The 12638-nt window shown below is 48.2% G+C and overlaps 1 protein-coding gene across 1 annotated transcript in view; it reads left to right on the top strand.

Annotated features, from left to right (window-relative positions):
- The window catches only part of LOC144138920 (uncharacterized), a 33589-nt gene extending 21377 nt beyond the window's left edge, over positions 1-12212 (top strand). The window contains exons 3-4 of the mRNA XM_077671434.1: positions 3921-4130; positions 7722-12212. Of these exons, the coding sequence (XP_077527560.1) occupies positions 3921-4130; positions 7722-7821 (310 nt within the window). The 3' untranslated portion in view covers positions 7822-12212. The remainder of the gene's footprint in view (positions 1-3920; positions 4131-7721) is intronic.
- Positions 12213-12638: the final 426 nt, after the last annotated feature.

Below are 12638 nucleotides of genomic sequence, written 5' to 3'. Positions count from 1 at the left end.
GCATTGGCTTTGGACCTTGGCTGAGCTCAAGTGGTCTTTGGAAAAGTCCAGAGCCAGTTAGTGAAGTCCACCAACTCTGCTGTTTCCTCAGCCTTCGCATCTCAATTGTGAAGGCAGCCGAATTTTTTAAGCCTTGCTAGTGCACTTACAGAAGTACATTGAGGGAAGTATTCACCTGTTCCAATTGGCGCATGTTTTGTGTGGCCTTGGCATCATGTGCAGTGCCTATCTTTTTTTTTTAGAATATCTAGTGGTGTTCCCAGTTCGGTGTCATCGAGCTTTGGAGTATAGCTACGATGGCTCGGCACATGGGGATGGCAACAAAGTGCCCTACAAATCCACCGTGCTCTTTACTAATTAGTATTATTTGCTTGCACATTGGATTGAGTGGAATCCCTGCCTTGATCCCACAAATGTGAATGATTCATCAGGAGGGAAGGCTAAAGTACTTAATAAGCGTAAACGTACACATACAAGACAGTTACTTTTCTTCCACGAGGCAAACTTTTTTTTGAAATCTGTGTTTCGAGGTTCATATTTTTGCAGTAGGCTTTTATGGCTTGTGGTCCCTATGACTGCATACTGTTAGAACTTCTTCTAAAAGCATAGAGAGAGAGAAAGAGAGTTTAATGAAATGTGGTGATGTTAGTCGAGCTGTCGTGCTGGCTTGCTATGCCAAATGATAAAAGAAAAAGAAGAGAAAAAATTTATAAAAATGAAAAGGTGTCGGATGGTGCTCACAATATTCTTAGTCACTGAAAAAGTTGCCTAGCCGCCAGCAGTCTTATGTAATCAGAACAAGTTCTATAGTTCATCCCACAAGCTAGCTGCAGCACTGTGGAGGCTACATTGTTATCAATAGTGCGCCCACTGAGGGCGCCTAATCCGCCGTGAAGGTGGTCCTGAAAGAACACTCCCTTCTCCCCTCTCGGCAAGTGGCACCGCACGGCCCCGGCGCCTTTTGTCGCTTCCTTCGCGGTGAGTTAGGCGCCCTGAGGGGGACAACAATGTCGCCTCCACAGTGCTGCAGCTAGCTTGTGAGATGAACTATAGACCGCTCAGCATGGCTGATCACAGTGCTGTGTTTTGCATTTTTTTACTTTGTCCTGTGCATTTGCGCTGTTGTTCACCTTAAAGATCATGTATCAACTAGCCCACCTTCATTGCCTCGTTCACCTCCGTATGATGCAGGAAGGGATGTGGGGTTAAAAATAAATAAAAACAGAGCTCTCAAAAAGATTGCGGTTTTTTGCTCCCTTGTATGTGAAGAATTAAAGGGGCACTGACACAAATTTTCGGTGTTAATATTACTGCACAGTTCGCTTCCTTTACTAAACAGAATACCCTGGCTAAAATATGAGCGGCCTGCAATGCATGGAACATACTTCAATTTAATCTCATTTATTGCGCTGACTGAACAGCCAACGCCGCCTGTATAAACATTGCCTAACGCGTGAGCGAAAAATGGCCAAACAGCCACTCTCTTGTTGCTCTCTCCTACCCTTCCCCGCTCCGTAGCCTTCCAGTGTGCCGGCCTGCAATGCATGGAACATACTTCAATTTAATCTCATTTATTGCGCTGACGGAACAGCCAACGCCGCCTGTATAAACATTGCCTAACGCGTGAGCGAAAAATGGCCAAACAGCCACTCTCTTGTTGCTCTCTCCTACCCTTCCCCGCTCCGTAGCCTTCCAGTGTGCTTTCGTGTCCGCCAGCCAGCGCCGCTTCTCGGAAACTATGCAAAATAGTAGAAAGTTTGTTTAGCGTTCCCGAGGCGGCGCTCCTACGCCTTCTTGTTTTTCACCATGCCTGTCTGCTTTGGTCTGTCACTGATAAAACTTCCTTTGTCACGAAGCAAAATCCCTTGCGCTGCCGCAGGCTGATGCCGGCTTTGCGCGCTTATCTACTCGGATCACAGGCTCTGAAATTTTCTGAGTGGGGCATCCCACCTCTATCCCCTCCGCATTTAGGTATTGTTTTGACCCCGCTGTTCACACTCCGCATTGGTACGCGCTTCTAAAATTGAGGACTGTACTGTAGAAGCGCCCGGACAGCGTGGCGGGATCCCAGCTGCTTATCCTTTTGTTTCCTATAATTTTCTGAAGTTTACAAGCACGTGATATTATTGGAAAATAATCGTAGAAGTGAGCGCCTGAAAAAAACGTGCACGCAATTTTTTCTTCTCTAAATACTCCAGAAAGAAAAATATCAGTAAAATAATGGCTGCCCCATCCGAAAATATCATTTTTCTGTTAGCTATATGTCTACCCGACAATCAGCATGTCCTTACACTATTTGAGTCCGCCTTCGTCTTTATCTTTGGAAAAATGCAGCAAGTATGAAGCGAGCGACACGTTGAACGAGATCCCCAGTGCGCCACAGAACTAGCGCCCCGTCGCGGCTAAGATGTAAGCGAAACGGCTCTTGAAGCCCAACAGGCAAGCTGACAGACACACGTCGTAGAAGTGGGTGCAGCGTTCGCGACTTGCGAGCAGTGACGTAAGGCAAGGTGTCCGCCGGCACGTGCCACATAGCGGATCAGTGCCTGAACTAAGCGTCCCTACCCTTCCCATTGAAAAGCACGCGACGCGTCAGGCAATGTTAATACAGGCAGCGTTGGAACAGCACACGGAGTGGCTGGCGCACAGCAAACGGACACCAGTGTGACATCACACTGCCGTAGGAAAAGGGAGTGACATAGCTGGCTGCCTCCAGGGCTCGCCAGAAACTCAGGACGTCGCTTCGCACGCGCGGTCTGGCGAACGGTGACTGGGCACTGGTGCGTTCACAAACTGATGCACATAGCCAGGCCTACAGGCATAACCGCTGCCCAGAAAGGAACTCCTGCCAGAAATAAAGTTCCACACGCTTGAAAGGAGCTGACAATGTATACCGGGAAATTGTATTAAAGGTCGTCATCAGGACTTTTATCGAAACCGGTCTTCAAATTTCCGCCACAATGCTACACCTAATGCCTTCAGGCAGCTCAGCCTCTCAGCTCCGGCGGCAGGGTGGTCAAAACGCCTTCACCGGCCTTTTCAGTGTTTTTACATCTGCACAAAACGGTGAAGTGATACCATGATTCTGTCAAATGGAACCTCAGGGCTGGAAGCACGGGAAACTAAAACGGACGATTTTCAGGCCGTTCAACATAATTATCGTGCGCTGAAGTACTTAAATTGCTGTTTTGGGTTCGCCAGGCCATTAGGCATTGATAAAAGCAATACAAAAGGAGCATAAAATTTTGGTGTTTGTACTCCTTTTAAAAGGCCACATTGGTTTTGGTGCAAACAGAACTGTTGCCCTTCTTGCTGACACATGTTCCCACCAGTGAAGAAAATTAAGAAGAAAAAAAGAGTGGTATCCCTGTGAGAAGTACTTCAGAAAACATTGCTCGCTGCTCTGCAAAGAGGTGTGGAGTCATGTTACACATGCCGGGGCTCTTTGATTGCCTGTCTTGCAGCCACCACGGACTTGCCAACAAGCAATGTGGCATTTGTTTTTCCCTTATATGCTAGTGGCATTGAGAATCCTTGGACTACCACTGGACTATCCGCAGTGAGTCTGGGGCTGTAAATCGATGAGCCCGTGTGACAGTGTAGACAAGGCAGTTAGTGATTTCTTCCTCCTTTTCTTGTCCTTCACTTATTCTCTATCGACCCACCGCGGTGGCTCAGTGGCTGAGGCGTTGTGCTGCTGATCCCAAGGTTGCGCGCTTGCTCCCGGCCTTTTCAATTGGAGGCCAAAAACGAAACCGCCTGTGTGTTTAGATTCCGGCACTTGTTAGAGACCCCTAGGGAATCTGAAATAATCCAGAGGAGTCCTCCAATATGGTGTAGCTTCAGCACTGTAACCCCACAATCAATCAATCAGTCAGTCACTGATTCTGTTTCCTCGTCCACCATGGAAACTCCCGCAGGGGCTTGCAGCAGAGGGCGGCCTCCCTGCCGCCGCCCTACGAAGCCGTGGCCACGGGCTGCGACTCGCCCATCCACTCGGGAGCGGCGGGAGCGGCCTTCCCCCTGCTCATGGCCACCACCACTGGCATGGAGGAGGACCCGCCTTCCTACGAGGAGGCCCTGCTGCTCATTCGCTCCGCCCCGCCCTACGCCCTCCCCACCTCTGCAAAGTGAGCGGGGCTGCTTGCGATGACCTCTGACCTCTTTCCGCGCGTTTTCCATACCTGCCAGGTTTCCCGAATTTTCCGGGAGACTCCCGAATTTTCATGGTTTTGTACGATTGTACGACCGAAACAAAAATCTCCCGAAAATGCACCCGTCTTTGGCAAAATCTCTTTCCCAGTGTGGCCACAATGTGAGGGAGGTATACCTGACAATACAACGCGACACCAATTGGCATCGTTATCAGTGGAGTGCTTAAAAAGCGTAGTCGGTCATGTGTAGATGGTGAACCTGTTCGACCCATTGTTAGTTTACTGTTTATAAAAACGCAGCGCCGCCGCCGCCGCTTTCATTTACACACGAGCACAGCCGTTCTGGACGGCGGTTCTGAAGATTTAGCAAGTCACCAGTGGTGTAGCTTGTTAGCTTAGACGAAACAACAAAACAGTTCAGTTCCTGCTGTTTTGTATTGCACTTGCAGTACTATTTCCAGGACTTTCTGGAAAGGGCGGTGTCAGCCTCATCGAACATTTGAGTGGTCTAGCTTCTTGGTAGTTTGTACGAAGAAACAGTTCATTTCCTGCTATGTGTTAAGCAAATAAAAAAACAAAATGTGTGTAAAGTTACCCATTCTGTTGTAGCTACTACCCCCCCCCCCCCCCCCCCCCCCCAGTAAGATCTCCCTAATGCCATCCCGGCAAGCCTGGCAGGTATGGTTTTCATACAAGGGCTGTGTATTTCTTTTTCTTGGTGCCATTTTGGGTGCCTTTTTTTTTTCTTTTTTTCTTTTTGTAGAAACCCTGCTGTACTCGGGGACAACTTAATTAAGAACGGCTAGGGAAGTTGCCCCTCCGCCTTATCACCGCAGCCGACAGTTGCTCAGCGCAGCGCAAAGAGCACGTTACTGCGAGTATCTTGAACGGGATATGAGTCGTTTCTGTGGTGTCATGCACTTAATCTGCTTTTAAATTCTTGCAGTGATGACAAAAAACTACATGTGAAAAAAAAAGATGACGGCACGTGTTAAGCGAAATCTCATTTCAAAACGCACGCACTGACGTCCGGGCCCGTTGCTTTGGCGGAGTTATGCACTACATGAGTTCTTAACTTGTACCCGAGTACAGCCCAACATTAAAAGCAAGTTGTGGAGTTAGGCTCCGTGCAATGTGGAGACCGGACAGCTTGTTGACTGCTCGAGTAACAGAATGGCTACTGAGATCTGGAGTTAAAAATAATCATTGCACATAAAGCGCTCTGGAGGGAAGAGGCAAGGGAGTTTGGTGGAGAAGACTGGGCTTGTATCGCTTCAGACAACACTGGTTCAAAGTACGGGCACCCTTGTTTTGCAGCAGGCTTTCGCAGACTGATAATGACGGTGGCGGTGGTATCATCAAATCAATTAGCTTGTGGAAACACGGTTACCCGCATACCTCTGCATGCTAATTTCGTACACGGGGCTTCCATGCATGCCTTCAGTCTGGCATGAAATAGTGAACTTGTGTGGGAGTACCGTGTGAACAGGCCGGAAGGATGTTCCGAGCATTTGTCCTTTGGTGTCGTTCGGTGTGCAGTATAGTAGGAACTGCATCTCGCAGGTAGATTACCTCTGGTGCATATTTCCGTTGTTCCCCCTCGTTTTCCCCTCTCCCTTGTTAACATTAAGGCAGACCAGCTGTTATCGGCTTTTGGCATTGCATGCTTGCTTCAACTTTACTTTTTTCTCAACCAATTCGAACTGTAGAAAAATTGCATATGAGCGGTGACTTGTCTTAACTTCTCAGACAGACACACGCTTAAATAAGCCCCGAATACATTGGGACCACTGTTATGGTGGTGGTTTGCTTGCTTGTCGCTTAATGGTGAGAGCCCCAAGGTCGTGGGTTCGATTCCCGGCTGCGGCGGCCGCTTTTCTGATGGAGGCAAAAAGCAAAAACGCCCGTGTGTTCGAGATTTTAGCGCACGTTAAAGATCCCCAGGTGGTCAAAATTAATCCGGAGCCCTCCACTACGGCGCGCCTCATCGCCTGTGTAGCGTCGCCACGTTAGATCCCCCAATCAATTAATCAGTGGTGAGAGGGGGGGAGGACGGGGGGGGGTGCACTATATTGCCACGATTGTAAGGTTGATTCCGTTCTCAGCGGAATCCTATTAGGGATTTTGATAATGCATTAAAGAAGAAGAGGAAGGTCTCGGGCCGCTTGGGGGCCGAGAGAAGAAGACGAGAAAGAAGTCGAAGCTTACTTCGACTGCCTTGCTGTCTGGCACAAGTTCGCCTTTTAGAATAAACTCTCTTTCCACCTGGTACAACCCTCAACGTGTGAGTTCACCGTTACAATATGAAGCGCATTCGCCTCCACCTTCTCTGGCAACTGTGATCTGCAGGGTGCGACACTAGCACCACGTCTTCACGGCAGACGCGTTGGTGTGTCAGTTGGTGATCGAGCGCCGGGTCCACTGGCACGCCCGAAAACCTTCTTTGTACTTAGCCCAGTAATAAGCCCGGCTTGCTACACAGGTCACCGTGTTGCACACAAGCATTCACCTGCAACCCCAGTTCAGGGAGCAATCAACGTTAGCATAGGTGGAGAGTGGTGTCTCTTCAACCTGCGAGTCTTGCCATGAATGTTTTTTGTGGCACCCAGTGGGTCATGCATCTCGTGGCCTGATAGGTCAGGCTAGGCGGCCTAACGTAACAGATTCCTTGATTTCTTTTTCGGCATTTCTTCCCCCTGCACAATGCGTGTTCGTTCACTGTAGTGATCAAGTTTTTTTTTTTTTTCCTCCTGTAAAAGCCGCCTTGGTAGCGCCGGCAAGGTCTCCAGACGTTCCCCGCGTCTTCTCCGGCTGTTTTTAGTGATTATCTGTGAAAAAGGCATTGAAGTGAAGCCGTCAAACTTTTGTTTGTGGCTGCACTACATACCTCCAGGTGAAGTGTTCCTCCATTCCACTGTTTAGTGGAACTCTGAAGTCTCAGTTTATTTGTAAAGCTTGAGTAAGGGGGTGAGTAAAATGTTTAATGGAGCCAAGTAAAAAGAAATGAAGTAAAAAACAGAAAGGCGGGTGGCCTTTTCTCAGTCCAGAAAGGCTCGGGCTATCGCCGCGACCTGGTCAGTTGCACTCCCACTGAGGAAGAGAAAAAAAAAAAAAAAAAACAAGAAACCCAAGCAGCATTCATGGCCACCCAATACTGTAGGAGCATCACACCGGTCTCTTTGATGTGGTTTTATGTACTTTGTAATGAAGCCATAAAATTTTGGTTTTCGTTTGTTTCACATTCGATAGAAACCGTCCTGTTGTATGCAGACTTGCCAGTGGCGTGCCAGAAGTGGCGTCAACAAACCCACGAAAAGAGTAGTGCAAGTGCAAAAGAAACAGCACTTGTCGATGTGCTTTTCTTGTTACAAAAAAGAAATATCTCCGCTCAGCAAGAATAGTTTAGAACATGGGCTAGACATTCTAGACTAACTTGTTACAGTTCCTAGAATATGTTTCTGATTCTCTGCACACGATCAAACATGGCATGATAGTGTGCTTGGAGATTTCCGTGGCAGTACTTCACCGCCTTCCCAGCAACAAAACACGTGTCCAATTTTTCCGCAGGAGCGGACTGGACCGGTCACCACCAGCGCCGTCTTCGCAGCAGCCTCGGATGACCACAGACACGGGCACCGCAACGCAAGAGGACCTGCCCGACCGGTAGCCTCCCGCCGCCTTCATCCCAGCTCACGACTTTTTGCGGCTGACTTGGCTCGGCTGAGGCTGACTTGGCCCCTTGTGACAGGCATGGCAGCTCGACATCACGTGGCACCGTTGAGTTCTGTGATTGCAGTCTCGAACTTTAGAGAGGCTCACTGCTACTGTGCTGTGCCTTGAACTTACAGACATGTTGTGTTGAGAGGGGAAAACGCTGTCGAGTCCGTGCTTTTTGCAGTTTTCTCGTGCTCTGAGGTCTGTCGACTTGCGCTGGAAACCTTGAGGTGATTACGTTGAGGTCATAACTTCTCTGGCTCCTGTATCAACGGTTGACACGAGAACCCACTTGTGCAAGTCAAAACACGCGGGTTGATGGCTGTTCTGACAACGGTGCGTTTCTTACAGCAGCAGCGCTTTAGCAGTAGTTGCTAACCGTGGACCACTGCTTTGTGAAGTGCAATAATTTGAGGAAGCAATTGCAAAGGTTGTGTTGGGGTTGTTGACGCGACATTGCCTTGTGGGCAATTGCCTTGCTTGTGGAACTAATTGACATGTCCGTAAACACGCACAAAGAGATCTTACACCATTTTGCCAACCAGACAGGCTCAAAGCCACGGGCTGTGTGAATACATTTTTTTTCGTGCTACTTATTGACTTACCGTCATTGAAAACCCAAGTTTTTTTTTATTGCGTGTAGCTGCTCTCACACCGAGGAAGGCAGAGTTACAAATGTGCGTGTTCAGATGAAATGGCCTCAGTTGGAATGCCTTGGAACGTGTACGTGTGAGATCGACAGCAAAGTCATTACTGCTTACTGCATTTGACGAGGGGACCAAAAAGTGCAGGAGCCTTTTTGGCCTTGTTCTCTGTACAAAAGTCTTTTTTGCACTGTAAATGATCGGTAGTACAACCATGGGTGGATTTCTGCCCGCCTTTAGGCGAACTGGTGGCAGTTACTTTGTTGCACTGTCAAGTAGCACGTTTGCTACTTGGGGTTTGAATAGTGACTTACGAAGTTGGATGGATCTTTGTAAAAAGGAGAATCCAGCGTTTTGGCCGGCTAGGCAGCCACTACTGCTCAAGTGAGTCGTCAGTTTGTCAGCTGGCTCTTGTGACCGTTGACTCTTTACCAAGACTAGCGGCGAGAAGTCACAGTGCGGTCAGCACAGTCATGTACAGTGGAATCTCGGTGATACGAATTCGGTTGATACGAATTTCGTTGTGATACGAATTTTTAAAATTCCCCGGCGAAAATGCATTGTATGCAATGTAAAAAAATTCGGATGATCCGAACGCATTTACCACTCCGGTGCGGGTGATACGAACACGCGAGCCGCGAGCAGACGACTGCGGCCTGGACGGGAGGCGGGAGTGTTGGTGTGGTCGTGCGGCCTAGGTTGCGCGCGGGCACAAAAGCATTGAGCGTGAATCGCATGGAGCGTTTTCTGCTCGCGAAAACGCGCCGCGCACGCCTCAGGCGCACTGACCCTGCCGCGTAACCACCTGCACGCACCGCGGCCGGCGGCGGCAACATGGCGGCGGCTTCGGCCGCGAAGTGGTGTCGGGAGCTCGAGCAACCACTTCTAAGCGCTCTCTAAATATCGCTCCCTGTTCTGTGCGAAGTTGCTTTAGCGGTAAAGGAGCTTATAATGTGGGTGAAAACGCTACTATAAAAACATCATCCCCGCCGCTAGTGAAAGCGCCCATTCAATATCTGCTGGGGTGTTAAGCCTAAACATCTCCGGCTCCGTTTTCAAACTGCCTCCTCCTCCCGCTGCCGCGCGCGTCGGGCACGTCGGGCGTCATTTTCCGAGCGAGGTAGCATCTGTCGCGGGGGCGAGGGTGAGCATGCGTTCTTTTTACTCCCGCGTTGACGATTTACTACTTCTGCCCACGGCCGAGCTAGAGCGGCGGCGTGCGCGCGTTGGTATCGACACAGCGCTGCGCCGCCGCCCTAGCCCGGCCGTACTCCCTCAGCCTCGGTTGCCGCCAACCCGCCAACGTTGCCGCGAACGGTAGTGGGAAGAGCCTCATGACTTGCACCAATGGGGAGACGTGTGCCTCAAGGCGGCAATTTCGAAGCGCTCGCAGCAACTGGCTGGGCCACCTCCGCCGCGGATATTTGGCGCGGATGATATTTTATAGCGCAGTTTTCTCCCACTTTGTGAGCTCTTTCCCGCATGAGCAATTTAGTTTACACCTTAAGCTGCGTTTTAACAAAAGGTTACACCTCTTCACGGCAAGAGCCGACGCCATGTTGCCGCCGCCTGTCACATGCGCGGCACTGTTCCATTTTTTCTCGTTTTCTGGTGATACGAATTTTCGGGTGATACGAATATTTTTGCCGTCCCTTGAGATTCGTATGACCGAGATTCCACTGTATATGTTTTTTCCACACAGGTTAGAAGCACCCGTACTGAATGTAAGTTGTGTGGAATTTGTCGCTTTTACATTTCGTCACGTGGATCAAGTCACATGGCACAACAAAAACCCGCTCCTTGACACGCTTGTGGTACAAATTGCGCCCAAACGGGCACAAGCATGAAATAATGCGTGCGTGGAAGCACCAAGCAGTGCTTGAGGTTGTGACTGGTTAAGCCTTTTTCTTTCGGTGAGGCGTCTGGTCGTCTCCATTTTTTTTCCCCTCGGTCTTTTGAGTGTTCGAGTTTGAAATTACGTGTGTCACCTTGTGGGCACTGATGGTTTGAGGGACCAATGCACTTCACGTTGGCAAAACCAAGGAAAATGCACGAGAAAAACACCCTCTGCTGTGCAGTTGCACACTTCAGGAATGTGAGCGTGTGTTCTCAACTGAATTGCAAGAGCTAACCCTTTTGCTAATGGCAAAAAACGGTTTGTAGCCACTGTAGCTTCATCACCTCACGGTTTCATCTGTCTACCCAGAAGTCAGTCCAAACGTCTTACCTGTGTGTGTTTGTTAGCCGGCGTGTACCACAAGTTTTTACTCCCGTAGGCTGACTGTCAGACAAACTAAAAGTTAGCAATTTTTTTTTTCTACCAGTGCTACAAGCATCAACATAAACATTGCCTCTATTTTCACTGTGAAGTGGGTTGTAGCACCTGACGCAACAATAGTGCATTTAAATGTACATACCTCTACGGAGATAACATTGTCCAAATTGATTTTCAAAGTATATTCTACGTGGGTTACTTTTTAGTCTATTTTCACATGAGCCTAGATGTTCATCTTGTGTTATCATCTTAACTATCTCGTTCATCTTACCAACACTTGCAGGGAATAATCCAGTTCAGAGGGGAGAACACATAGGTACGTTAAGGCCCGGGTTTCGGCCGTATCACCTTGTCTTTCACAGAGTGCATATTTTGTGCTGCACAGATTGTTCCGTTTAAAGTCGGAGAGGCATATTTTTGCTTAGCAATCCCCCCCTTTTTGCGTTGCTATACTCCTGTGATATCTTTTTCGTCGCTCTTAAAAACCCGTGTTCAGACACTGTTTCGCAGCTTCGAGATTGCCTTAACGACTGTAACGTCGAGTTGCGCTGTGCTCGTGAGGAAACGTTGATAGCGTTCGTAATGACAGGGAACACTAGGCACTTTTATGCCCGTGCCTGAACAACTTTCACTGCTACAATGCAACACTGTTTTTTTTTTGTTTTGTTTTTTCAATCAAACTCCTCTATTGTTAGTGGTGGTAAAAGCTGGCTACAGTGTTGCTTATTGCTGTAACCAGCCGTGAAAGTGAATCTCACTTGGAAGAGCTCCGTGCTCTGAAAAGATAGTGCAATTTGCAGCGTAAAAAAAAAAGTTTATGTAAGCATTATTTTCTTGTTTCTTCTTCTTTTTTCCCCGCAAAATGGCAAATTGATAGTAATGCGCATTTGTAAACTGCTGATAAATCCAATGTTCTTGCAATTGTTCGTGTTTCTAGTGTTCTTAAAAGTGCACCATTTGTTTTGCATTTCGTTGCTGTTTTACGTTCAGCATTTATCGAGGTGCTCTCACAGAGCTGTTATTTCATCGCCTAGTTTTTTCATCTCATCGGCATCCAAGCTGGTTGCCTTACCTTCAGGACAATGCCTTATGCACATTCTTGTGGATTTGTGTGGACAAGGGGCTTAAAAAAGTGCGACATAGTGCAATTTTGCCGACTACTCCGCACCGTTTGTTGATAGAGTCTCTCACTATGTTGTTGAAGGGGGTCGTGGTACTAGTACCTGAGTGCTCAGAAATGCCGTTTATGTCCCTAGGTACTATTGGCAGCAAAATACAATGGCTGTCTGTGCGAGGGACTTCATTATGGCGACTTATGAAGCGGACCAGAATTCAACTTGTGCCTTTGTTTTTTTGTGGGGGGAGGGTACGTTTGTAGTGCCTGTACCTTGCACAGAACGGTGATTAAAGCGAATCGCTTTTGGAGCTGTGTGACCTGTTACTGGCAGCAGATTAGGTGCCCTGCCACTTGTTCTACTTTTTAAAGAGATACCGAAAGAGGTTACAAACATTGACAAATAACGTGTGGTCTAAATCAATCCAGAGTCCTTCAATACGGCACGCCTCGCAGCTCAGGTAGAGCTGCAGTGTGTTCAACCCCTAAACACTGAAGAAAAACATTGAAATCGGCTGTCAGGAGAGTCTTAGAAGTCTTAGTGTATTGTAAGCACATTTAACCAGTTCAAACAGCATTTGGACAAATAGTCAAACATTAACAGGATGTCTACAAAACCAGGAACTCCCAGGATTTTGAATAGTCTTTAAAAACTCGGGGAAAACTCAGGGAATTTGTGCTTCTATCAAGGAAAATTAGCTGTACTTTATAACGGAAGCGAAATTCATGGTAATGCT

Source organism: Haemaphysalis longicornis, unplaced genomic scaffold, assembly GCF_048455015.1.
Source record: "Haemaphysalis longicornis isolate Haplotype H1 unplaced genomic scaffold, Haemaphysalis longicornis Haplotype H1 scaffold_5, whole genome shotgun sequence".
Lineage (NCBI taxonomy): Eukaryota > Metazoa > Arthropoda > Arachnida > Ixodida > Ixodidae > Haemaphysalis > Haemaphysalis longicornis.
The sequence above is the reverse complement of the archived record's forward strand: the minus strand, read 5'-3'. Positions and strand labels throughout refer to the sequence as shown.